Here is a 24,994-nt window from a genome sequence, read left to right as displayed (position 1 = left end):
CCGTGGCAAGAGCAAACTGCACCTGTAGCAGGTTAGAGCTGATGGGGATCATTTCAGAAGAGCATCATGCCCTGCCATTAACAACAGGTGCTGCCTATTAACCTTAATTAAGTCACAGGTGACACTAATCACTTAATGGGTCCTTAATTAGGACCCGAGAAATTTTTAGGCACTGAAAAGAAAAAAAAAAAAAAAATGGCCCAGCTTGAGATGCCAACCTTCTTCCTGCCTACATTTGTTTCCTCTTTTCACTTTTTCCAGGTGCCTCAGGAAAAGTTGTGCCAGATTCAAATCAACAACTGCAACATCTTGCAAGCACCTTGTTTCCTTCCCCAGCTGAGCTAGTAGGGAGTCTGAGCTTCCATCAGGTCTCTCCTGCCCCCCTTGCCCGTGACTGGATATTGCTACACGGAGCAAGGGCCTCAGAGACTTTGGGACTAACGCGCACATTTTTCTAGGACAACATGTTCCAGTTGTAAGCTCCGAAGACCATGTTAAGTGTGATGGAGAGCCAGATCCTGCCTTGGGGTAGTTCCTAGCACTACTGGAATCTGCTTTAAGCTCCTAATCTGTCTCAGCCACAGAACCACTCTTTCTGCAGAGCCCATTAGCAGAGCTTGGTCACCTCCCAGGGATGCTCTCCTTCCTTCAGAGTTCCAGGAAGGAGCCGTGGTACAAGATCTACCATGGAGGAGTGAGTCATGTGAAAACTTTTCCATGAACCATGTGTGGCCTCTTGAGGTCCCTGTGCTGAGAAGAACGGAGAATGGACAAGACCTGAGGTTTCAACAATCTTCCCACACTTCTCCCAAGAAGCCTTCTGCTGGGACCTGCTGTTGGTTTCATTCTTTTCAGTCTCTCTGGAGTACCTTGGAAGAAAGGTTTCTGTTTCAATTTGGACAGGTCCTTCCCACCACCCATCCGCTAGAAGGGGATCAGAAGAAGGGCACAGTTTGATGAACACTTCTGAGACAGCTGCCCCAGCATGGGTTGCCCTGGCCTTCCATAAACCTTTGGGTTTGCGGATTTTTTGCAGAGTTACATATACCACGGGACAGCAAAAAGTAACCACTAAAGAAATTTTAATCCAATACCTAAGGTTTGATATCTGCACTGCTGAGCAGTACAGGAATTTTGCTGCTGCTATCAGCTGTTATCTCTTGAAAACCAGACACTAAGATATAGTGATATAAGTAAATTAAACCACACAAGGGCAATGCAAGTGTCTGTACTTTCACACTATTGGAGAGTCCCTGACATTGTTTAATCTAGATGAAACAACTCCTGAACCAAACAATTCCTGGTCATGGTTCAAGAGTTAGCATGACCAAGAATCCTTTCTTGTAAGTAATTACCCTACTTTAGAGGTTATGTTTAATAACATGGACATTGCCCATCTCTGTAACAGAGAAAAAAAAAAAAAAAACTCATATCAGTGTAGCCTCAGAGATGTAGAGGGGAACGAGGGCCGGAGAACACCCAATACCCAGCAGGACAAGACAGCCAGGTTTTCCACATTCACTCTGTATTACTGTAAACCATATGCCCTATGGACACACAACAGGCCTGTTTGTGTGAGAGAAACAAAAGCTATCTATTTGAGCAGCCCAAATTCCTGCCTTGGTTTGTTTAATCTTCGTCAAACAAAGCCTTAAAAAATTAAGTAGATCGGATAAAATGCAGATTTCACTCCATTGCTCTCCCTCTCCTTCAACAGCTGGTTGGAGTTGTCATCCAAGGGGGTATCTGAATGCATGTTGCAGCCCAAAATCCTTACTCAGTGGAACAAGGCCTCAGTGTCTGACAAGGCTATTGACAAATTGCTCTGTCACTCTTGAGTTTATTCTAATCAGGGGCTGTCTGTGCTGAACACAAGACTTTGTTGGGGCCTACATAGGAAAGCAATGGCCTGTCTGCACTAGGCTAGGCAAAAGATGCCAGGAGGACACGAGGAGTGCAGAGGCTCCTGCCCTTCCTCCCAAGGAAGCTATTGCTTGGCTGATCTTAAGGCAAGCCACCCCAAGACTCAACCGGCCTGGCAACCCTTCTGCAAAATAATCAGCTAGAAAGCAAAACGGTTCCTCGTGCGTCTCTGCATACCCAGGGCCTCACATTCTTCATCAGTCAGAAGACAAGCATGAAACAAATGCAGGACCTGTGGGATGCCCTGGGCTCACCTGGAGCCAGGGATATCTCAATCCTGTGCCAATCATAGTCTCAGGCCAGATGGGATCCCTCTTTGAGGCTCCCCTCCCAGGATTGCTCTCCGTCCTCCAGACCTGTCTCTTGACAGCACTTCAAGGGCTTTCCTAAAAGCGCCATAGGCAGGGCACAGCCAGGCTGGAGGGCTCTGCTGTTCCACAGGCTTGCGATGGCTCTGCAGTGGCAAGCAGCAGTGGCAGGGTAGTCAGGCTCCCAGCAGGCAGTGCCTAGCACATGTATGTCCACAGATGAGGGGGAAGTTCTCACACACAACGACTGCCTGAAGAACTGCTCAGCTGGCCTGCAGTCTGGTCCCTGACCATGACAATTTTGAGGTTCATGTGCCTTTTCCCCACTATGTTTCCACCTCTCCTACACCGTTCTGTCGGCCTCCTCCTCACAAGTACTGCACCCGTCCTCCTCCCTCCTGTCTTGTGATTTCCTCCGAAATTTGCCTCCCAGAAAGCAGTAGAAAGCAAAGCAAAATCGTCCCCAGGATTGCATTCAGACAAAGCTCTGACAAGGACCTTTCCCAGGTCTTCCCTGCAGATGCCACTGGGAATGTCAGCAGGGCGACATTTTTGCACCCGATGGCAGTTTTCTAGCCTTGCTCACTCCGTGCACAAAGGAAACTAAGCCAGTGTACCACTGCTCGGCAGCTGGGACATCCGCTTCCTTGTTTCTGCCTGTTCATTATGCAGCTGGGTTTAAAACCCTCCAGTACAGTCCAGCAGCATCCCAAATCCCTGCCTGCCAAGACCAGCAAGTCCTATGATTTCTGAGTGGGTGACTCCTGCCAGATACCACCTCAGCTCAGAAACATCGTGCTGACAGGCTGGGAGTTAGTTTCCCCTGGGAGGTGAGAGGGCTCTTTGTGGCAGAGTAAGGGCAGCTGGCTGCTACAAAGAGAAGCTGTCACCCTCCTGCCTGCCTGCTAGGTCACCGTCTCCATCAGGGGAGCCTGCGTTGCATTTTACCAGACACCACCATGTCCTGGAATCCTCAGAGCTGTGAAATGAAGCTGCTCTGACAACTCCCCCCTGCAGAGAAACAGCAAGCACCAAAGGCCATGGGCCTCCCCAGGCCAGCAGAATGATTTCCAGAAGCCTTCAAATGCCAGAGTGGTCAGGACTGGCATTGCGTCCATCAGTCAACCTTGGCCCTCTGTCCAGGAAAGCCCTCTGTCCTCTTCAAGAGGAAGAGATGATAGGTACGACACCTTGGAGGTCTCTCAGTGTGGTGGATAAGAACACGTTCGTCTTGCACACTGCCTCAGTGCACTTCGCCAGCCCTGCAAGGACCTGGCCAGCCGGCTGACAATGACAAAAGCCTTGGGACAACAGATCCTGGACACCAGTCCCCAGTGATACCAGGACATAACAACTGGAAACAGGCCTTACCTGGGAGAAACTTTGGGCCAGACCTGCAAACAGGATATTTCTTTGGGTTTTCCTTGTCACTAAAGAGCCTGACACCCCCAAGCTTGGGGATGGATTTCAAGCATAGATACAAAATAAATAATGGCCTCCTGGCAGACTGAGCTTGGTGGGTTTTGTTCCCAGGCTTGTCTCTGTCACCGCACATCTTTTACAAAGTGGAGACTTGCATGCAGTTGTATGACTCCAGGAACCTGGGCTTTAAAAGAAAACCTTGTAAGAAGTCCCATCGCCCTTGTAACAATTTTATGAGTCCCTGCCCAGGCAGCAATCCCCTCCGCATGGCCCAAGGTCTCTGAGCCAGGACAGGCCAGCTATGCTTACTGTGTTTTCCTCTGCCATCATAAATCCGTTCTAATTCCTTCTAAATCGTTCCTTGTCTCCATCAAAGCACAGTTCCCTCCCCACTTCGCCCAGCAGGGATTAGTGCAGCTCTGTGGAGCAGGCAGAGTGAAGGCAAAGCCATGCCGAGCACTGCCTGTGGGCAGGAGTTTCCCTCATTCTTGTACCCCCTACTCTTGCTGGGGACTTCTTCAACATGGCCTTCAGGAGCCCTTCACAAGCCCTTCACAAACCAGGAGCAGGGCTGCTTCAGAGCTTGCTTTATCACAGAATCGCAGAATGGTTGAGGTTGGAAGCAACCTCTAGAGATCATCTAGTCTAACCCCCCTGTTCAAGCAGGGACTTTCAGCCTCCTCTGCTGTCTCCCAACAGCATGACCTCTTTTCCCCTTCTCTGGCTTATTTCCCACTTCATTCCAGGCTCCAGGCTGCCCTGCTTTGGAAGTTGACAAAGACTCCTTGGTGTCTTCCAGACCCACATGCTGCCACCTCTCTGTTCCTGGCCCCCCACCTCTGTGTCTTGCAGGAGGCCAGGACTTGCAGGAGGAACACAACAGTTTCAAGGCTTTCATGTATTGGCTCCAGTTCGCACCCAGCTCTGGGGGCTCACCCCTTCTGCCAGGGAACACTCCCCAGCAGAGGAAGCTGCTCCATTGAGGAGACCTTGTATTGCTAATACAGGAGACAGAGACCACTCCATCCTCCTGTGATCAAGGCATTCAAAACCTGCTGTTTCCTGTTTTCCCATCTCCAGACTAGGCTGCTGATGTAGTCTAACCCATCTCTACTTCCAGCTGGCCAACAGCAGAGCAACCTTCTCCACTGAAGGGGGGACAGCATCAAACATCATCCCTAAATACACAATTGTACATTAGTGCAGACCCTTGATACCAAGAGTTGAAGTCTTAAGAGGCACTGCAAGACTCACAGACACAACCCAAACTCTCTTGACTGCAAAAACAACTTGATGGAAGAGGAAAAGAAGCAGCAGGATGCCAGACTAGCTCACTTTCTTACTCACAGGTGCAAGAAAGATCGGGATAAAGCCAGGATGAGCCCTGTCGGGACTCTGTGGGGAACTGTAGGTAGCAGGTGAGTACAGCATCACACCTATCTGTGTTCTAAGGGAACCTGAAGCGCTCAACTGCACCAAAGGGAGTGATTGGGGGTATTTGCAGGAAGACACCCCTCATTTCAGGACTGCTCCACCATTTCATCTACTAACCAGTGAGAGGTAACAGATATCTGGGCAAGCACAAGCAGCATTCACAAGGCTTGGGGTCTATAGGGCCAATGTTTGATGGCATTGTAATTACAGAAGTGCCATACAGGACAGTGGGTGGGGGGAATAAGATGTTGCGGTGCACCCTGAAAGGACCAGGGCAGCCATGGGAGGTTAGGCTGCCTTTTATAGGCTGCCAGACCTATAAGGGTCAGGCAACCAGCACTTGCCACTGTGCACAAAACATTCACGCCTTTGCGCTGCTCTCCTTGCGCTGGCATGCCTGCTCCAGACACAGGCCTCACTGCAAGGCCCAGCCAGGCCAGCGTTGTGCTTAGTAACACTCGTCCCCAGAGGTTGTTAGCTGGCCCCTGGACATGGAGATTCTGGGGTTTCTTTTTTCTTTTTTTTTTTTCTTTTTTTTTTCCCCCCTCAGCATCTATCAGTGATCACTTCTGGCTCCAAAGGAATGCTGTGGCACAGTCACATCTGCACCCACTTCCCCAAGCCCCCTGCTCCAAGAAAAGAGCTTCCCAGGGCCCCGTGGTATCATCTTCTGTTGCAGCTCTACCATAGCATGGCATGTCCCTAAGGCATGTCCCAGGCGAGAAGTGAGACATGGGGAATTAGAGAGGAGGGGAATAGCTGCATTAATCCACATATCCCACACAAAGCCTCGAGGTTGTTATATCTTGCCTACAGACCGCTGCTGGGACCTCACCACCTTGCTCTGTGAATTAAGGATGTGCATTAGTAACACAAGCCAATACCTCACAGGGTGCAGGCTACCAGGGGCTTTCCTTTTTCCCTGTGCAAAAAACATGGCTGCAAAAGTCCCAACCAAGCGTTTCCTCCCTGCCACTGAAAACATGGGAAAATGAAGCAACTGCCCCTTCTTTTTGGTGGAAACTGCAGAGGAGAGGAGTGTCTGGCAGAAACCCATGGCAAGGAACCCAGGGAAAGAAATATCTTCAGACCCTCGCCTCTTCATAAGGTGCTGCACCACTGGTCCTAACTTGGACTGAGAGCTGAACTTACACTGGAAGGAGATTTTGAGGCCTAACTTAGTTTAAAATCCTTCCTGCTGCCTGGCAAGTGGTTCATGTGCTGAGCACACCAGGACTAACCTTGTGCACAAGATGATACAAGCTAGCAGGAGAGAGATGGGAATGAACTGATGTTCCTCTAAACCCCTGGTTAAACTTCAATCCTTTTCAATGCCAGAAAGAGTCAAAATTCATTAAAACCCCCAAAGGAGCCCATCAGGAGACAGCAAATAGGGCCTGAGCATTGTCTCACCAGCAGGTTTGTAGCTCTGTCACCAGAAACCCTTCTCTTTTCGGTGACTCTCCTGAAAGGAACCAGTAGAAGTCGCTCCAATGCAGCCCTCAAGTTGGCTCAAAATCGGGCTGAAGGTTCCCCAAGATGAACCAGGACAGGGTTCTGGCCGAATACATGCCAGGATGATTGCCAGTGAGCAGTATTTTCCAGCTACCGTGGGCCTCAGATCGGCTTTCAATTTGTCAGACTATTAGGGGGAAGGTGTTTAGCAGCAATCAGAGCTAAACTGACGCTCCCGTCCCTTCCTTTTCCCACCATGGCAGTGTGGGAATGGGGTTCTCGCTAGGGCATTTGCTGTAATGAGTTCAGCTCTGGCAGTTAAAGTTAGAGCTCACCTCAGCCATCTAGCTAATTCTCCTGTAATTTAGTCCGACAATTCATGGTAACTTTTTAAGGACCTTGTGCCTGAGCATGTTACTGCTCTCAGATCTCAAGAACCACGACCGCCCTGCTGACAGGCCTCCCAGGCTCCCTGAAGCGTCTGTCGTCTTATTAGCAGAGCCTCCACTTGGGATTTATTTTCCATCCAGAATTTAAGCAGAATTTATGTATTAACTAAAGACTATTAGTGCCAAAAATAAGTGGAATGCCACTTGCTCAGCAACACAGGCCTTACGAGAGCTCACGTGGCACAACCAGCCCACCCAATCGCAACCTCAGAGAAGCTTTTTATAGACACCCACGTCTGATGGAGTGCAAGTGATGCTCTGCTTGTCTCAAGCTTTGCTCTGCAAGCATCTGATTGCAGAAAGAGGGGGAGGGAAATATCCCTGCATCCATAGCATGAGGTTCAGTTCCCGTCTGGAGCTGTTTGCCTCCTCCCTTCTGCTGATCAGGGAAGCAGCCAGGTGGAACTAGTTTGGGTAACGCATAGTGGCAGAGCTGCTTCATTTCTCTGCCATAAGCACATGCACATGCAGCATGCAGCTTCTGACATAGAGCCCAAGCACTGCTGAATTACTCAGTGCAATATTTTACCATGCAGCATCCCCTGCTTCTACCAGTAGGACAAGATTGCTGGATTGAGTCAAAATAAAAAAAAGGTCATCCAGCATTTTGCTTCTCTAGTTAATGGTGGCTTCTCTGTTTCCCATGTTCTTCCCAAGGACTTTCTTTCTTTTGAGTACATCCCCCACCACTGAGTTGGCTCCATTACCAGGAGAGTGACACTGATGTGACTCTGAAGGCTTCTCAAAGGACTGTGACTGAGCTCAGCTGCAGGCAGGCAAAGCCAGAGCAGCAACAGAAGCACTGTCACTGCCAGCAGGCTCAGGAAGGCCACACGGCACGAGCTGAGGCACACAGAAGACTCAGCAGCAGGTGGAAGGGACTCTCGCGCACTGAAACAAACACAGCCATCTGCCTGGCATGGCCTGTACACTTTCATTGCTCCCTATTTCACTCTCTTCCTTACCAGCCATACCACAGCCCGCCACCAAGTCACACTCAGCTGCTGAGTGCAGGAAGAGCAAGGACTGGGGCAGAGTTGTTCTTCTCTACAGGACACGCACAGTGCTGGACGGGACAGCGGCTGCCTGAATTACGCTGCAGTGTGGGGCAGGACGCAGACCCTGCCTATGCACCCTCCCAGCCTTGGGCCTCGGACCAAAGGAGAAGCTGTGTTTCCTGCATAAACAGGCCACAAACTCATAGCAAGGACAGCAGGGCTGGGGCACACACTGCTCATTAGCACAAAGCCCTCTGTGGTCCCATGTCTTCTTACAGAGGTTTGAGCAATGCCTTTAGCCAGGCCAGTGGACCAGATGCCTCCAGGCAAACTGCTGAGTTTCACTCTACCATCAGACCCACCTGACTCAGATTGTGGTCTGCAGAGCACAAGCTCGCAGTCTCTGCTGCAAGTGGAACATTTGTTCCCACCCAGAAGTCTTCTCTGCAAGCTGTGAGGAGGAAAGGCAAAACCCCCACCCAACAGTCTTCCTGGCAGTCATCTCTGTTGCCCCATTCCTTGCCCTCTTGTTTGTGCATCACTGATCTACCCAGCAGAGAGCAGGGAATGCTGTCTGTGAGCGGCAGAGGATCAGCAGGTCTACCAACATCACCAAGCCCAGCAGCAGGTCTCTTTGCAAAGGGGTTGTGAGGCGCAGTCCCATTTCCCGTTTAAAGATGGTAAAGAGTTGCTCTTCAGACCTCAGACCCTGCTCCCCTTTTGCCCACGAGTGAACCCTGACCAAGCTAAGCCAAATGACCTCTCCAGGCACAATTCCCAGCCACGCTGCTCCCAGCCAGTCCCCACCTCCAAACATGACCCCAGCCTCATCCCAGGAGTGCAATGAGCAGCTGATAGAAGCAAGCCAAGACCAGATGGATCATGTGCAAGAGGAGGATGGGGACAAAGAGGGTTGGGGCAGGATGCCTGGGCCCTGGGTGGTATGGCAGTGCCTCCCCAAGAGAGGTACCGTCAGGCTTCAGACATCTCCCAGGCGAATTTGCTCCTCGATCCTTGGGTAGCAGTGGGCTGAGGCTCCTCTGGGAAGGCCTGTCACGGTCATGGCAGGAGGACGATGCACAGTGCTTTTAGACTCCTCTCTAACATATTTGTGGCCTTTGGTGAAGGAAAGCCAGGGCCTCATGGGACTCTGAATGAGCCCTATGGGAAGGGGCGAAGAGACAGAAAGTGGCGAATATACTTTTTGAACTTGATCCAGAGCAGCGAAGGTGATAAAACCCAGAGGACTCAATGCCGTGGCTGCACAAAAGCCCAAATATCTGTCCTTCCACATCATGGAGAGGGATTCCGCATCATGGCAGTGGAGAGACCTCTGTGCCTTGAAGCTGTACAGAGGAGACGCTTCTCTTCCACAGTCCTCACTCTGAAGGGAATGTCAAAATGGTATCCAGGGATGGAGGAGCCAGTGGCTGTGCATGGGGACAGCTCTGGAGCCACACTCTGCAGACAGACACTGGGCTGCAGGCACATATAAGGTCACTCCGCTTTTATGGGAAATCTCTGAGGAATTCAACAGGAGGGAGCCAGGGAGACACTGAATGGGTATGCTACCTCTAGCTGCCTTCTTGGCCAAGGGTCCGGGGTACCTTGTAATGCAAACACCAGTTCAGGCTAGCAGTCCTACACGCACTAAGCCTCTAACAGTCTGCAGGACTTCAGCTACAGGAAAGTGATAACCATATGAACAAGAACTCCTGGCCAGGGTGTCCTGAACATTTAGTGGCACTGGACAACTTGGTGTTTCCACCTCTCATCCAGAAATTAAATTTCAAGGGAATTGCCTCCAAAAATATGCCTAAATGGAAAAAAAGATGTCATCAAAACTCCTTTGAGTTTTCAAACAGGGTAGAGCAAGGGAGAACAGTGCAGAAAAAAAGGACTTGAAGCCATCTTTAAAAACATGTTAGGGTTTTCTTGGCTCAGCTGCAATTATCGCTCTAAAAGCTGAGGATGTAAGATAGGGAAGAACGTGTGTGTGGGAGGGAGAAGAGAGGAGAGGAGGGGAAAAGAGAAAGGCAACAGCAGCATGGAAGGAAATTCAACACTGCTAAGTGAAAGCCACAGTGACAAGCAGAATTTATTTCCATGAAGAAGGGTTTTCCATGTTATCCATTACACAGAGAAGAAGAAAAGATACTATTTTGAAGAACATGGACCATAAAAGTAAGTATCCTGGGAGGGTTTTACCTTGCATGCTGTGTCCAGGAAATTACACTTATGTATACCATTCCCGCCACACACACAACAGATGAGCTTAGACCAGCATAAAACTTTTCCAAATAAAATCCTATTACTAGCCTCACTTGCTGAAAGGTATGTGTCTATTATAGCAAAGACCTACAAATCTCCAAGCCCTGGTGCTGGACAGATTTCTAGCCTAGGGACAAGGATGGTTTCTACCGGCTCTGCATTCACCCATTCCCACTGCACCTGATCTTCTCCCTAGGAATGTCATTCACCTGCGATGTTGCAGGCCTCATTTCTCAATACAAGGATCCCAAAGCATGGGCTTCCCAAGCAGGAACTGCCTATCGCTGCAACCCCTATTCCCTCCTCAAATCTACCCGAAGTTGTGTAGTAGTCAAGAAGGTTTCACCTCTATCAACAGCACGTGGCAGAGCTGGGAGGGCTGTTGTAATCTGCACCATAGAGACATGCCACAAGTATGACTGTTAACTCATACCCTGTCTTAGCTGTTCTTATCGCTTCTCACTTTCATCCAGCCTCATTACCAGGCACCCAGAGAAGCCCTCTGCCCTGTGGCCCAAGCAAAGAATAGACAGTTTTGGTGGGATGGAAGTGCCTAAACCCCAGATGACAGCCTGGATATCTCCTGGTTCAGCCCAGTTTAGCCAAAGAGGTATCCATTTCTTGATACCTCATTCTTAATCAAGAAAAGGTTTAAACCCACGTCCTCTTCCCACTCTTATAGTTGTCTCAGGCCAGTCAGAAAGTCTTGTTAAGTTTTACCCTGACTCTCTGGTGATGGAAGTACCAAGCTTCCATCCCAACAGGAGCCATTCCCCATGGGACATTTTTGACTCCACTCTTAGTACCTCGGCCCAAGGGAGACTTGGGCTCTCTGTTACTAGTTGTGACTGCACTGGCAGGACCTCTGGAAAAGAGACTGGACTAATCAACTTACTCACGTTAGACAACTTGGAGTCTAAGACCTCATTGGGCCAGATTCTGACACTTGAGAAAGCTTGTCTGTACTCTCCTTCAGATCAGATTTACCTTGGTAATCCATGGACTCAGGAGGTGCAGCACGAAGGACTTCATTGCCTACACAAAGAAGGAAATGGCCAGTGCTTCTCTCCCAGCTCCTTGACACAACCCAACCACCAGACAGGAGTGGTGGAAAATTCCCCAATGGCAGAGGAATGTGAAAGGACATGTAATCAGGAAAGGAAATGCTGCAATAGATACCCTTCTGTTGGGTTCACGTGATGCTTCCTGAAGTTTCAGTAAACCTTTCACAACATAAGGAAGTACCCAAGACAGAGATCAGCCCTGTCAGTGACAAAACCTCAGAGTTCCTCATCCCAAATATGCATCCTCCGGAGAGCTGTGTGGGGACAGAGACTAAACGGCTTTTCTCAGAGCCTGTCCTACACCAACACATATATGGCCAGGCATTTCCTTTGTGCCAAAAGCAAAGGACAGGACAAGACCTCTCTCTAAATGCATAATGGCATAAAACTGACTGGGGAACCCACCTCTGGTCCCAGGAGCTCTTGATGACCTAGAGCATATTTCTTCCCCTAGCTCTAAGAACTACACTGATCACATCAATAGCCCTTTGCAGACACAGCTCTCCAGAACGGCCCCATATTCGTCATGGAGATAAATCCTCCTTTTGCAAACAGAGAAACAGGAACAAAAGTGCTGCTACAGATCACACAGAGTGATGGAGCATATGGGAGCAGGTCAGGTCCCATGGTAGTGAAGCCATGCTGCCTCCAAATAGGGAAGTGAGGATCACTCAGCAACTGCCTCTGGAGAACAGGCAGTTGCACTTTATCCAGGCTGTGCCAGGACAGACAGACACCATCAGCACCGTACACCATGAAAGCACAAGTTATTTTCTCCCTGCTGTTGCTGTATCCGGTTATGACCATTCCACTGGACAGTCACAAATGACACCAGTTTAGTGCTAGTACTGTCCTGATGCTCCGAGTTATGATCACAGCTCAGGAGTGTATTTATTTCCTGTGTCCTCCTCACAAACTGCAGCGAATCTTCCTGGTTGAGAAATCTGCAACACAGCAACACACCACTGCCACGAAACCATCGCCTTCCTGCAACAGCTGTAGTTTTATTCCTGATTACCAGTCTAGTTACAGAGACAGCACATGCTTTCTTGGCAATTTCAACTGGTTTTCCTACAAGTATTTCAACACCACGGGCAGGATTTCTTCCCCTTCCTTGCACCTGTGTTGTCCTGATGACAGAGAGAGCAGGAGGCAATTCAGCTGACAGCACTTGGGAAGGAGAGGCTGTGACCTGATACAGGAGGGCTCCCAGCTTCGCTGTCTCAGCATAGATGGAGAGTGCAATTGTTTTTCTCTCACCAGGCAGAGTCTGGAGAAGTAAATCTGCACACAAAACCCTGACTGTCTCAGTTTGGATCACCTTCCAATAATATTTACTGACACAGAACATCCCAGAGGGCTGGGGCACAGGCCCTGATAATAAGTTTCAGGATCATTTCAAGGCACAAAACACGATCCTCATCCCTCAGCCGCAGGCAGTAGCTCAATGTTGGCAAGCATCAAGTAGGCCAACCACCCAAACTTCATCATCCAAACATTCTTCCATCATAACATGCACCAAAAACCCCCTCTAATAGCTTGGAAAATCTTCTCTCCACACCATCCTGCAGCCCTTAAGGATCCGTGCTTGCTGCCAGTACACCAGGCTAGTTATGAGGAAAACCAGCCTAGGTCTCAGGAGCCTGCTTGTTACCACACGATGGACTGACACACTGTCAGGAACCATCTCTGCTTGTCACAGCTCCCCCATGCAGACAGCATGCTGCTATGGATCATGGAGGAGGTTTGAGCACTGCAAATCTGTGTCCTTGTGAATGAAACACCTTTGCTGTGAGCTGAGCTTGGCTTTAGAGCTAGACAGCCACCCAAGCAAGTCCTACATGCCACTGGCCACTACCTGAAGGTTCCCTTGCACGACAACGCCAGAGGTGGAAACTGAACCCAAATCTCTAAGCACACCAGTGCCTTGATGGCGCTGGTTCTTCTGGAGAATGAAGTCGCACATACAAACGATCTATGGTATGTGCACCCAGCATAGCTACAGCACATACACAGGTCTGAAATGGACCCTTATGACTGTAGCTGTTTTATTTCACACTCACACAGACTTACATGGGAAAAATGGGGTAGCTACTCTATAAAGCTCCTACTCTGGAGCGTAGTCATCTCTACCCCTTGCCCAGGTCCTTTCTATCTCCGTAGCTCTGCAGATATGAGGACCTAGGCTCCCCAGGGCCATTGCAAGGATCCCACATCTCCTTGAAGTCAACAGGTAACACCTCACCAAGCCAATGCACATCAAAAGTCAAGGGATCTCCATTTCCTCTCGGTGTAGTACATAACTGCTGTTCCCCAGGCAGGGAAGGAACATGCTCCCCTTGTCAGTAAAAACAGGCCCTGATGTTTCCTAGGTCATGGCAGCTTCTCCGGCCACCCCGTGGTGCTGAGGGTCAGCAGCACAAGAACCGAAATGTGGCAGCCAGAATGAGAAGACACCTCCTCTCCCTGCCAGACAGCGCAATACCAGATGGCCCAGCAAGAGCTCAAGAGCACAGCACCCCTCCAGAGCCCCACACCATGGGCTGGAGGAGTGTCCTCATGCAGACAGGGCAGCCCTTGCCTCCCCATGGGGATCCAGACCAGGATGCTGGTGATGGGCTCAGACCTCACTGGGCACGGGAGGTGTTTCCAGGGATCTTGGTGGCTTCAGCTCAGCTCCCAGCAGTGAATATTTGTCTGGCTTTACAGTGAAAATGTAGGCCTAGGGAAGACTCGGCAGCTTCACTCGCTGCTCTTCTTCCACATGAAGCCATGCAGGAGGCAGCCGAGGTAGAAGGGAAGCAAGGAGGCAGGAAGGAGGGAATGGTAACAGAGCAATGAGTCCAGACAATGGCTGGAGGCACTTGTTCCCTTCAACAACACTACTACCATCCCACTCCCCCATAGGGAAAATCTAAACCCAAGCCCAAGATACCCTCACAGTTCATTCCATGCAATGCTCTCAAGGCAAATGAATTTAGTGCTAACTGTCTCACTCTGCACACTCGGTTCCTGGGAGAAAAAAAAAAAAAAGAAGGTAAAAAAAATACTACGCTTGGTAGACACCTACAGCATAGGTCATGCCTGATCTGGACCTCCCATTGGCTTGACCAAAATGCAGCCCACCTTGAACTAGTATGGATGGTGTGGCAGCAGGAGAGCTTGGATCTGGCGGTGCCGGGCTCCCATGAACACAGCAGCCAGGCTGCTGCCATCTGTGAGACAGCCCAGAAAGCAGGGCTGGTTCCAGCCCCCACCCTCCTGACAAGCCATCTGCCTGCCCTGAGACCACCAGGAGGATCCTGAACAGCATTTTATCATTGCTGAGCCATTGTGAAAACGGGATGAGCAGTGATTGATTATAATGAATTGCAAATATCTCCCCTCTGTCCCTAAATTGGCAGGACCTGACTACCTCTCCCGTGAAGTACAGCACATCCTTCTACAGGCTCTGCAGAGCCTTCCTGCCCTCCTCAGCTTTTCCACAAGCACTGCCCTTCCAGACCTGCCCTGGAAAGCTACCGCCTTCAAGATCTGATTGCCCTCAGCCCTGGGGCTCTGCTCCCTCTAGCAGATCACACAGGTTTCCTTCCAGCACCCAAACTGGAGTCCTCACCTTCATCAGGAGGGCATGTCATAGGTTCCTCATACCACAGCATCTCTGAGCATTTCTAGTCCTTATGCCAGCCTACAAGGTCACCGGTGCCAGGGTCAGTCCCAACAAATGTCTGTCCAACTTGCTGCCAGAAATCTCTGCCGCCAGATCCCACCCAGCTACCACTGACCCTTCACAATGGGGTGGACATCTCTGGCCTGTAGTTCCCATAGCTCTGCCAGAACTGCTACCATCTCCATCCATTCATCTCCACCCACCTCCAGTGCATACCCTCAAGGTGCTACCGCTCTGCTGTGCACACCTCATGCTCCCACCACAAGGCCTAGCACAGTTCATCCCCTTAATTCACACCAGTGATCATTTCTAGGAGGTCGCCCTTCAGTCATGGTTGGGTTTGCAAAGATACCCTAAGGAGAGCAATTGCTTGATACCCAAACTAGAAGCATTGCAGGGGGGTTGGACAAGATGACCTCTAGAGGTCCCTTCCAACCTTAAGCATTCTATGATTCTATGATTCTATGATTGTGCCTGCTCCTTTCTAATTGCTTGGGTTGCCACAAACCAAGCACAGCATGAGATGGCAGCATGGGACAGGAGAATGAAAGAGGGATCTGAAAACAAGGAATCAGCCAGGAATTCATTGCCAGACCAGGCAATGAATTCAGCAAGAGGTAGTCAAACCCAACACACCAAACAGCACAAAACGCCCATTCGGCTGAACACTGCGGCAGCATCCTCCAGCTTCCAGCAACCCACTGAATCATTTGTTTTCTTCTTTCCTTTTTCTTCCCCTGATCTGAACTCTCCTTTTTTCCTAGAAAGCTTCATGGTGCCCAAATCATTCCCAGCTAACATTCATGCAAACCTTTTATTTATTTCCCTCTAGCAGACCACCAGGTTTCCTGCCTAGAGTTAAACACTTTATCAAGCGGAAAAATCATCTCCTCTCCCCCATGCTCTGTAGTACCCCATGCTCTGGGGAATCTCACATTTTCATCCCCTCTATGTAGCCACTGTGTTACCCAGCATGGAGCTGGGCCAAGGGAATTTCAGAAAAGCCGTTTTCCCTGACCCTTTCAGCCAATCTTTGCACCACTCAGCCCAGCATCAGAGGCTGCAGCAGCCAAGCACTGGGAGTCTGGTCATTCAGCAGGAGAAGAGCAGAACAGTGATTCATCTTTCTTCTGATCTTTTGTCCACTCTTGCCAGCTCGATACACTGACCCCCAAATTTCTGGCAGCTGGCAGACCTCTCTGCCTCCCCCATGGAATGGGGAAGTACTGAGAGGGACTGGGACCCTCCTGGTGTTCAAGCGCTGTGCATTCAATTTGATGGATGAGCAAATGCCCAGATGCCAGTGGGATGAGCTTCCTCTTGGACTGCCCCTGGTCCTACCTGTCACCCTGGGCTCCCACTGAGGAGAGGAGTCACTGCACCAAGAGCATTGCACAGCGCGGGGAATAGCTGTCCACAGAGAGCAGGGCAGAAACCTCTTGTTTAAACAGTGCCATTTGGAGACAGGAGAGAAGTCCAGGAGTTACAGGGGCTGCATGCTCCCGTCCTGGCAGCATCCTCCACCCAGCAGGGATTGCACAGAGGGATACAGGAGTTGCTGATGTCTTTCAGGGCCCCTTGCTGTCCCCGGCCATCTCTCAGCAGTGCAACCAGCACCAACCACGGCACTGCAGCTGGCACTACGCAGGCCCAGTCCAACTGACAGAAGCTGCCAGACAGTCCCAAGGCCGCTTGGCTCAGCTGGAGCCAGAGCGTGGGGGCAGGCTGGAGAAATGCCTTTCCAGCATGTTACCACTCAGGCTTCTCTGCAGTGAGAATTTTTCAGGCTACCAGAGTCGCCCACAGACTCCCCAGGCACATCCCAAAGGATATAGGTCCCTTGGAAACCTGCTCCCCACCACTGATCAATCCTCTAATGCTCATCCCAGGCAAGTGTTTTGCTCACTTCTTCCCATTTCACAGTGTCTGTGCTCACCCCTGCCAGGCACTGCTTGCTGGGAGGAAGCCTTTGCTGTACACTCAGCAGTGTCACACAGTGACTCAGGATGGGAAGCGGTTATGGAGCAAACTCCAGCAGCAGGAGCTGCGATCCCAAACCCATCCAAGCAACAGCTGTTCCTTGTAGGATCCCCACCGTGCTGCCCATGTGAACTGGCAGCCCCAGCTGATCCCTCTGCAAGAGGCATCCTCACTCCAAGAGACCATTTCCCAAACTGAGGGTGGCCTTTGTGGCACCTTTGTGGCAAGGCCCAGGTTCTCTAAAAGACTCTGCTGTAGATTTGGGGATGTGCTGAATGCTTTAAGGCTCATGGCCCTGGTGGTTATGATGCATTTTTCATGATAACCTCAAAACACCTCAGAACAAGCGGGGAGTTCAGCTGCTGCAGAACACGGCTCCCCTTTTGCCTGGTGATGGAGTTTATGGCCTTGGTGCTCCCAAGCATACAACATTTTCTGATTTAGATCCAAACTCAAGTCAAGGTGCTGCCTATGATTTAGAAAGACCGTTCTGCTTCAGGGCCCATCTCTCAGGGTGTTAGCTAGCAGGGCATGAAGAGAGTCACCGAAGAGCAGCTAGTGACCAGGGGCTCTGCGTGGCAAAACCCTTGCTATGTAACTATGCACTGCTGGCATCACAAAGAAGGGTTATTTGTCTCCCATTACCCATAGGGACCCATGAGGAGATGCTTTATTTAGTCAAACATTTCTGAAAGGCAGGAGATGAGGATTGAGCCGAGCTTTGCTCCATGCATGGCACATGCCTGGGAGCGAGCGGCCTTTGCTCTTCCAGGTACAGTGAAGTCATTTGAACGAGCAACACTGCCCGAGCAAAATTTTAGTTACCAGATCCCCTTCATGGCTGGCTCAGCTGAGAGACAAGGAGCAGATCTGGGGGACCCATGGGGACCCAGCTACCCTGGATCCGTTTCTGTGACAGCTAAGCCAGGAGTTCAGGGCACGTAAAAACGTGTCATCCTTGCGAGGGGCAAAAGTGCTCTGCAGCAAAGTGATCGTCCTCCATCTGCAAGAGCTCAAAGCAAGAAGGAAGCAGGTTTTCGCTCTTCTGTGAACCCAAAGAAGTGCCATTTTCTGAAGGTGGTGAGAAGCAGCTTCACAGCTTCAGACAACTCTAATTAGCAGTGCAGTGGATGAAAAAAAAATAAAATAAAAAGCTGATTCTGTTCCTTTCTGCTCTGCAGCTGTCCTGGGTCAGGGGGACAGCACTAGCATTGGTGACTGGCAGTCCACTGCCTTCCCTGTGTCTGCCCAACTTGGAGCTCGATGGATGATTTGCAGGTTACCAGAGAGGAGTATTTTTGCATGAGCTGCAGAGGCAATGTTGCCAGTGCTATTTCAGGCAGCAACACCTACGTTGCAATCCAAAAGGCGGTATTTTCCCGCGGGTGCTTCAAAATTGGGCCTCCCACCTCTCCTCATGGGCCAGGTATAAGTAACCAGGCTCAGAGAACTGACAGACACAATTCCCAGCAATGCATGGCCACTGAGTCTACCACCACAGGTCCAGCACATTCCTGCTTCCCACCGAGACCAACGCACTTTCTTACTGGGAAGCAAAACCAAAAAACAAACCAACCCCCTCCCCAAAACCAAATGTTCAGGGACCTCCTCATCTCACAAGACGTACCTGCTGCCAGGACAGATCCTGTGCCTGAAAAACCTCCCAGGGGATCTGCCACCACCACATTACTCATTCAGACTATGATAATCCTACAGGCAAGTCCTATATTCAGTCCTGGACATTTGTTGCTTTTTCAGTAAGGTGTTTCACAGGATATCCAAACTCTAATTAAATCCATTTTGCGGCTTCCTGTGTATGGAGGTGGCAACACATTCACTCCCCTGTAAAAGCAGAAATCAGGCAGGTTTCTTCCCTTTAGCAAGAGTCCCTCTTGGATACAAGTTACTTGCCAAAATATATTTGGCATGGGATGCCATTTACAGCGGGAAGCGAACAGTGATTTGAGAGGCCCTCAAAGGCCAGAAAGGTCGGGACCCCGACCCCTAGTCCAGCTTCATTCTGAGAGCAGTCCAGGCAGGGACACCTACACAGCTGTCATGCTGCTGGTGAAAGCCAGCGCTGCCTCTTGCCCCTTTTTTTTCCTCCTTGATCTGTCCATGTGGACACAGGGAAAATAAGAAACTATCCAAAACTAAGTGCTGAAAGTTTCAAAGGAAAGAGACAAGAGGAGAAGCAGTGAGAGGAATCACTCTATACATTATGGAAAACAACAGTACTGCCCATGCTTCTGCTTCTCAAATGGGCAGGTGGGTGGTGAGCCCCATAGCACCCTGTGATCCAGGGAGCAGTGACCCTTGGAGAATTCCACCTGCTCATGGAGCCCATGGCTGCTCAGAGAGACGGGCCCTGGAAATATCCAGATTTTTCAGGTAGGGAAATTTCAGCCTCACAGCTCAGTGAGCAGCAGCTTTGGCCAAGGCGGGAGAGAGGGGACCTGATCAGTGTCTATAAATATCTCAAGGAGGGAGTGAGGAGGATGGGGACGGCCTCTTTTCAGTGGTGGCCAGCAATAGGACAAGAGGAAACAGCCACAAACTGAAGCGCCAAAAGTTCCACAGGAACTTAGGGAAAAATTTCTTGACAGTGAGGGTGACAGAGCATGGGCACAGGCTGCCCAGAGAGGTTGTGGAGTCTCCTTCTCTGGAGATCTTCAAAACCCGCTTGGACGCAGTCCTGTGCCACGTGCTCTAGGCGACCCTGCGTGTGCAGGGGGCTGGACTAGATGATCTCTAGAGGTCTCTTCCAACCTTAAGGATTCTATGATTCTATGAAGGTCAGAGGCCCCCTTCCAAGATCTCAGCCCAGGGAAGGCAGGCACGAAGGCTGAGACCCCTCAGGTATGGCCCAGCTCCAGAGGCCTTATTTCATCATTTCTGAAACACTCCACATACCAGCTGTGCAGCCTAGTTTGCCTGTTTTGTCTCCAGCATGCCAAGTTATACCTCCCTTTTAGCCTTCCCAGCTGTGCCGGGCCAAGATTTGGGCCCCATGTTGTGCCTCAACACCCTGAACCGAGCAGCATTTCCCCTTCTCCAAGCAATCTGTGCGAGAGACATACACACTCCTGCCTAACGCCTAGTCCTGCAGCACAGCCTGGGCCTCAGCAACCATCTCCTGGAGTCACCAAGAGCAGAGGACATGGAGCATCTCAGTTTCTGAGACAGGTGTTCATGAATCACTAGAAAAGAGACTCAAGAGCAGGGAGAAGACGGTTCTGAGGCCCCTGATGTCAGGAGCAACTGGAGGAATAAGAGGGCTCACAGACATGCAGCCCCCTCTGACAGTGCAGAAGAGGCCCTCGTGTTGAGCCGATCTGCTCCATAAAGTCTTGCTACGACTCGGGTTTTCTCTCTGGGAGCACTTGGTGCCTGAGCCCCTCACCCCCTGCTAACTCTGGGATTCTCCACAGCCCCCTTTTGCAGCAAGAATGGGAATCAACCTCCTCACAGAGCAAGAAGGCGACATGGACTGGTCTCCCAGTCCAGGCACCTTTTCAGCAGCTCAGCTGCCACAAATCAGAAGATCCTGCTAGGAATGTCACCTTCAAAATCACCCTCCTGGAGCTCCAGCTGAACCTGAGAGCATGAAGTGCTGGGGGGGCCACAACTTCAGTAGGCCGAGGCTCGCATTTAATCTTCATCACTTAACAAAAACACAGATACAACAGTTCCTAAACACTGTTGTTTTTTCTTTCTTTCCTTCTTTCTTTCTTTCTTTCTTTCTTTCTTTCTTTCTTTCTTTCTTTCTTTCTTTCTTTCTTTCTTTCTTTCTTTCTTTCTTTCTTTCTTTCTTTCTTTCTTTCTTTCTTTCTTTCTTTCTTTCTCTCTTTCTCTCTTTCTCTCTTTCTCTCTTTCTTTCTCTCTTTCTTTCTCTCTTTCTTTCTTTCTTTCTTTTTTTTTTTTCCCACAGCATGCAATATAACTCTGCCGAGGCAACAATCCCAACAACCTGCAGAGTCCCTTAGCCAGGAGGCCTGTTCAGGTGGTCAAAAATACAGAAACAAAATTTTCAGATCCAAGAAGGTGTCATGGGCAGAATGACATCCCTTCAGTTGTTGTTACATCAGCCTACACATAAACACTTTGGGCCTGATCCAGGAAACAACTGAGCAGCCTCCCTTCTTCTTAAAGCCATATCTGGCTGCTCAGAGATGTGCAAGTTTGGAATTCCTCTTGTCTAACAAGAGAAAAAAGCAGCCTGTTTTTTTTTTTATTCTCCTACCTGACTGTGAGATCACAGTCCCAAGGAATTCCCCCATTTACCTTTCTTTCTCCGCAACAGCTATTTTAGTTAATCCTCTACGTCCACGATGGCCCACATACAGATATTCATGAAATTAGTGTCTCCCAAATTAGTTTTCTCATACGCAGTCCTAGCCCATTTTCCTCAACAACATGTTATGATGTGCAAGGTTCCTCCTTTCTCCCAGGTAATGCGATCTTCTAAATTTATCTTTTGGGTAGCTAAAAAAAGAGGCGGATCTGCGTTCACAATCTGCTATCAACGTCCTGAACGGCAAAGTATTTACCCCAGAAACATCCAGTTAACAACAGCAACAACAACAACAAGGATCAAACATATGTTCATTATAGAGCTAAGTATAACTAGCACCGCACCTTGCCTTTAATGAGGCAAAAGGCCAATTAACATGACGAGCAAGGACTTACATACAGATTGTTGTCCTCAAATGGAGAACCTGAATTCCCTGGAGACATGTCCTGCATATACTTTAAACCACCAAACAGGAGAGATTCACATTCATTTCTCATGGCACAGCATGGCTCTTGGAGCTCCAGGTATTACTGTCTTTCTCGGGATTTTGTGACACAGTATCTGAGCATTAAAGCCGAACCAAGGGCCAGCCGTGCATTTTTGTAAGCTCAGATCTGAACGCGGGGAAAATGCAGTCATTGTCTTTGCTTGTGCTCCCCCCTCCCAGCCGATCACCACAGGAAATGTAAAGACCAGGTAAAAAAGGAGCAATGCTCCAGCAGGCACTTCCCTGCTGAAATCATTTCATAACCGTGCTTTAAAAAAAAAAAAAAAAAAAAAAAAAAAAAAAAAGGAGTGATGAAGGACTAGTGCACAGCACATACACGAGAACAAGTGCACAGAGCTGCTTAAAGGAAAAAAGCTAAATGCATTAAACAGAAGGAAACCAACTTCAGAAAGCAGGACCATCTTTTCAAAAGAGGAAAAACTTCCTGGTAGTTGTGGCTCCCCTGGAAAGCCAATATCTATTCCACACACCTGGGGAAGGAGCCCATCTCCGCATTAGTAAACATGCCCGGGAAGAGCAATGCATCAGGCAGCATCAGTGCGCACAGAGTTAACGGAGCCGCTACCGCATGCCGGTAAAGGCTCTCCCAGCCGGGGGCTCGCTGCGATTACCGAGGAAAATCGCGGGGAGAGACATTCAACGAGCTGGCGGGGGCTGGAGAAGCCACAAAGCTCCAAGCCCGACTGCTGAACTGAAAGGCGCGGCTAAAGACAACGCGGCCGGGCTGGGAGCGGCCCCGGGCTCCGCGACGCCGCCGCTGCGGGCCCTCCCGCGCGCTCGGCCGGGCCCCCCGGGGGCTCGCGGCCGCAGGGCGACCGAGGGAGGCCGGGAGCCGCGCGGGGCCCTCGGCTCAGGCCGGGAGCTGCGGCGCCCGAGGGGACAGAACCGCCCGCCCCCGCTGCGAGGCGCGGCCCGCGGTGCCAACCCGCGGAGGGGGCCCGTGGGCCGGGCAGCCCCCGGCCGCCGCGGGGGACACGGCGCGGCCGGGGCACCGCCGCTCGGGGCCGTGACAGGCGCCCCCCCCTCCGCAGCCGCCGTTGCCCATCCCCGCCGGGCCCCCCCCCGCCGCCGCGGCGCGGCCCGTACCGCAGTCGGCGCAGAGGATCCGCGCCACGTCCCGCTTGAGGTTCTTGCCGCTGGTGTCGAGCGGGGCGAAGGCGGTGCGGAAGACGAGCGGCTCCTCGGTGGGCTCCAGGAAGAAGATGTAGCGGTGGTTGCGCTTCACTTTGAAGCAGGGCGCCTTGGAGCCCACGCTGATGAGCTGCTCCCGCTGCAGCCCCCCGCTGTTGAGGGGCCACAAGTCGAGCACCTTGACCAGGACCCCCCCGGCGGGGCCGGCCGCGCCGCGGCTGTCATTGCCGCCGCCGGCGGCGGGGGCCACGGACTGCACCTTGCCCTCCAGCACCACGGCCGCCGTGTACGCCTGGTCCTGCACCGACTTGAGGCTGGGCGAGTAGCAGGCGAGCGAGACGCCGAAGAGCAGCATGGAGAAGCCGGGCGCCGGGTCGCGCCTCATGCCGCCGGCTGCCGCTCGCTCCCGCCGGCCCTGCGGCGGCGGCGGCGGCGGCGGCGGCCCGGGCTGCGGGGCTGCGGCGCGGCGGGCGGGCGCGGCGGGGCGGAGCGGAGCGGAGCGGGCGCCCGGCGCGGACCCTCCTCCCGGCGCGGCGCGGCGCGGGGCCGAGCCGAGCGGAGCCGCAGCCGCAGCCCCGCAGCCCCGCGGCCGCGCAGAGCAGCCGAGCCGGGGCCCGCGGAGAGGCAGAAGCGCCCCCCGCCCACCCGCTTCGCTCGGCGCCCCCTTCCCTCCGCCCCCGCCGCGGGAAGGACGGCGCGGGGATCCCGTGCGGCGGGGTGGGGACCTCCCCGGGATGCGGCAGAGGTAACCCCTTTCCTCGCCCCCCAGGATGCTCCTGCACCCGGAACCCCCTCCCCCCGGGATGCCGCTGCAACCGGCCTTCCTCCCCCGCCCCGGGGTGCTCTTACAGCTGGATTTCCCCTCGGGAGGCTCCCGCAGCGCCCCTCCCCTCCCCTCGGGATGTTCCTGCAGCCTCCTCGGGATGCACCTGCGCCCTCCGGGATGCTCCTGCAGTCGGTCCTCGGCTGTCCCCCCGTCCTCCCTTCCCCTCCCAATGCTTCGGCAGCCTCCCCTCCCCTCCAGGGATGTCCCTACAGCCCCACCGCCCCGCTCCGGGATGCCCCCGCAGTCAGGGCCCTCCCCGCACCGCGCTCCATGCAGCCCCCAGGGACACCCCCCTCATCTCCCTCCTTCCCTCTCCCCGCCATCCCTGCCGCAGTTTTCCCCCACCCACCGGGGAGTTTGGGGACCGCAGGGACAGGGACCCGCCCGAGTCGTGCCAGGAATTCCCTGCGCTGAAGGGTTGGGGGAGACTCCCTCGAGGGATGCCCTCTGCAGCAGAGGGGGATTCCTGCCTCTGGAGGGGGGAGGTTGGGGGGTGCTAGGGCAGCCCTTCCTCAATGTCACCCAGATGTGCTCTGCTCTTCACAGGGCCAGAGAGGGACCCCGGGGAGGGAGAAGGAATCACGTCCTCTCCAGTTTGGACATGGATCAAGCCCTTCCCCAAATCACCATGCACTCCCAGTCCTGGATCCCAGTGTCGTCAGGGATGTGCTCATTTTGGGAGCTGCTGCAGGTGGTGCAGGCACTGTTGACATGCAGGAGCCAGGAGTGGGGGCCGTGTTTTTGGAGCTGGGAGATTCTGACTAAGATTCCCTGCACACCTAAAAACCGGGCTTTAAAATACAGACAAATGGAGTAAGATAATAGCGGAGGAGACAAAGCCGCCTTTCATGCCCTGACCCCTGCTGTCTCTTTTTAATAAACAAGAGCTCTTCCCCTGCAGTGGTTTCCAAGAGGAGACAATTTAATCTCTGAAAAGTGGCTTATTTGGGTTTATTTTCAAAGCTGATCCTAAAGCATCTCTACTCCTGAAGCCTTGCTGCCCACATACTATAGGGTGGAAGGGATTTGAGATGCTTAATTAGCAGCAGAGGATTTCATATTTGTTGTTACACTGGATCCTGCCCTGAACAAGAGCTGCCTGATCACAGCGGCGGTGGGGACATGTCAGAGGTGTCCCTGGCGCTTCCCATGCTCCTGCACAGGCTCCAGCAGGGATGCACATCCATGTCTGCGTTTGAATGGAGCCACCAGGAAAGACGGCATCCCAACCCTAGCGGTTTTGCAACCTCAAGGAAATCCC

At 51.9% G+C, this 24,994-nt stretch overlaps 1 protein-coding gene and 1 long non-coding RNA gene across 5 annotated transcripts in view; one reads left to right on the top strand and one right to left on the bottom strand.

Annotated features, from left to right (window-relative positions):
- Positions 1-23,315, bottom strand: part of NRG2 (neuregulin 2) — a 166,964-nt gene extending 143,649 nt beyond the window's left edge. For all 4 annotated transcript variants that reach the window (XM_088522682.1, XM_088522685.1, XM_088522684.1 and 1 more), the window contains exon 1: positions 22,863-23,315. In XM_088522682.1, coding sequence (XP_088378808.1) covers positions 22,863-23,292 — 430 coding nt within the window. In that variant the 5' untranslated portion in view covers positions 23,293-23,315. The remainder of the gene's footprint in view (positions 1-22,862) is intronic.
- A 253-nt stretch (positions 23,316-23,568) lies between these two features.
- LOC148595087 (uncharacterized) lies at positions 23,569-24,669 on the top strand. Its single transcript, XR_015913264.1, has 2 exons — positions 23,569-23,652; positions 24,425-24,669. It is a non-coding gene; the product is annotated as an uncharacterized LOC148595087 (long non-coding RNA).
- Positions 24,670-24,994: the final 325 nt, after the last annotated feature.

The sequence above is a fragment of the Tinamus guttatus genome, unplaced genomic scaffold (assembly GCF_059628265.1).
Source record: "Tinamus guttatus ecotype Peru unplaced genomic scaffold, ASM5962826v1 Tinamus_guttatus_pri_ptg000155l, whole genome shotgun sequence".
Classification (NCBI taxonomy): Eukaryota; Metazoa; Chordata; class Aves; order Tinamiformes; family Tinamidae; genus Tinamus; species Tinamus guttatus.
The sequence above is the reverse complement of the archived record's forward strand: the minus strand, read 5'-3'. Positions and strand labels throughout refer to the sequence as shown.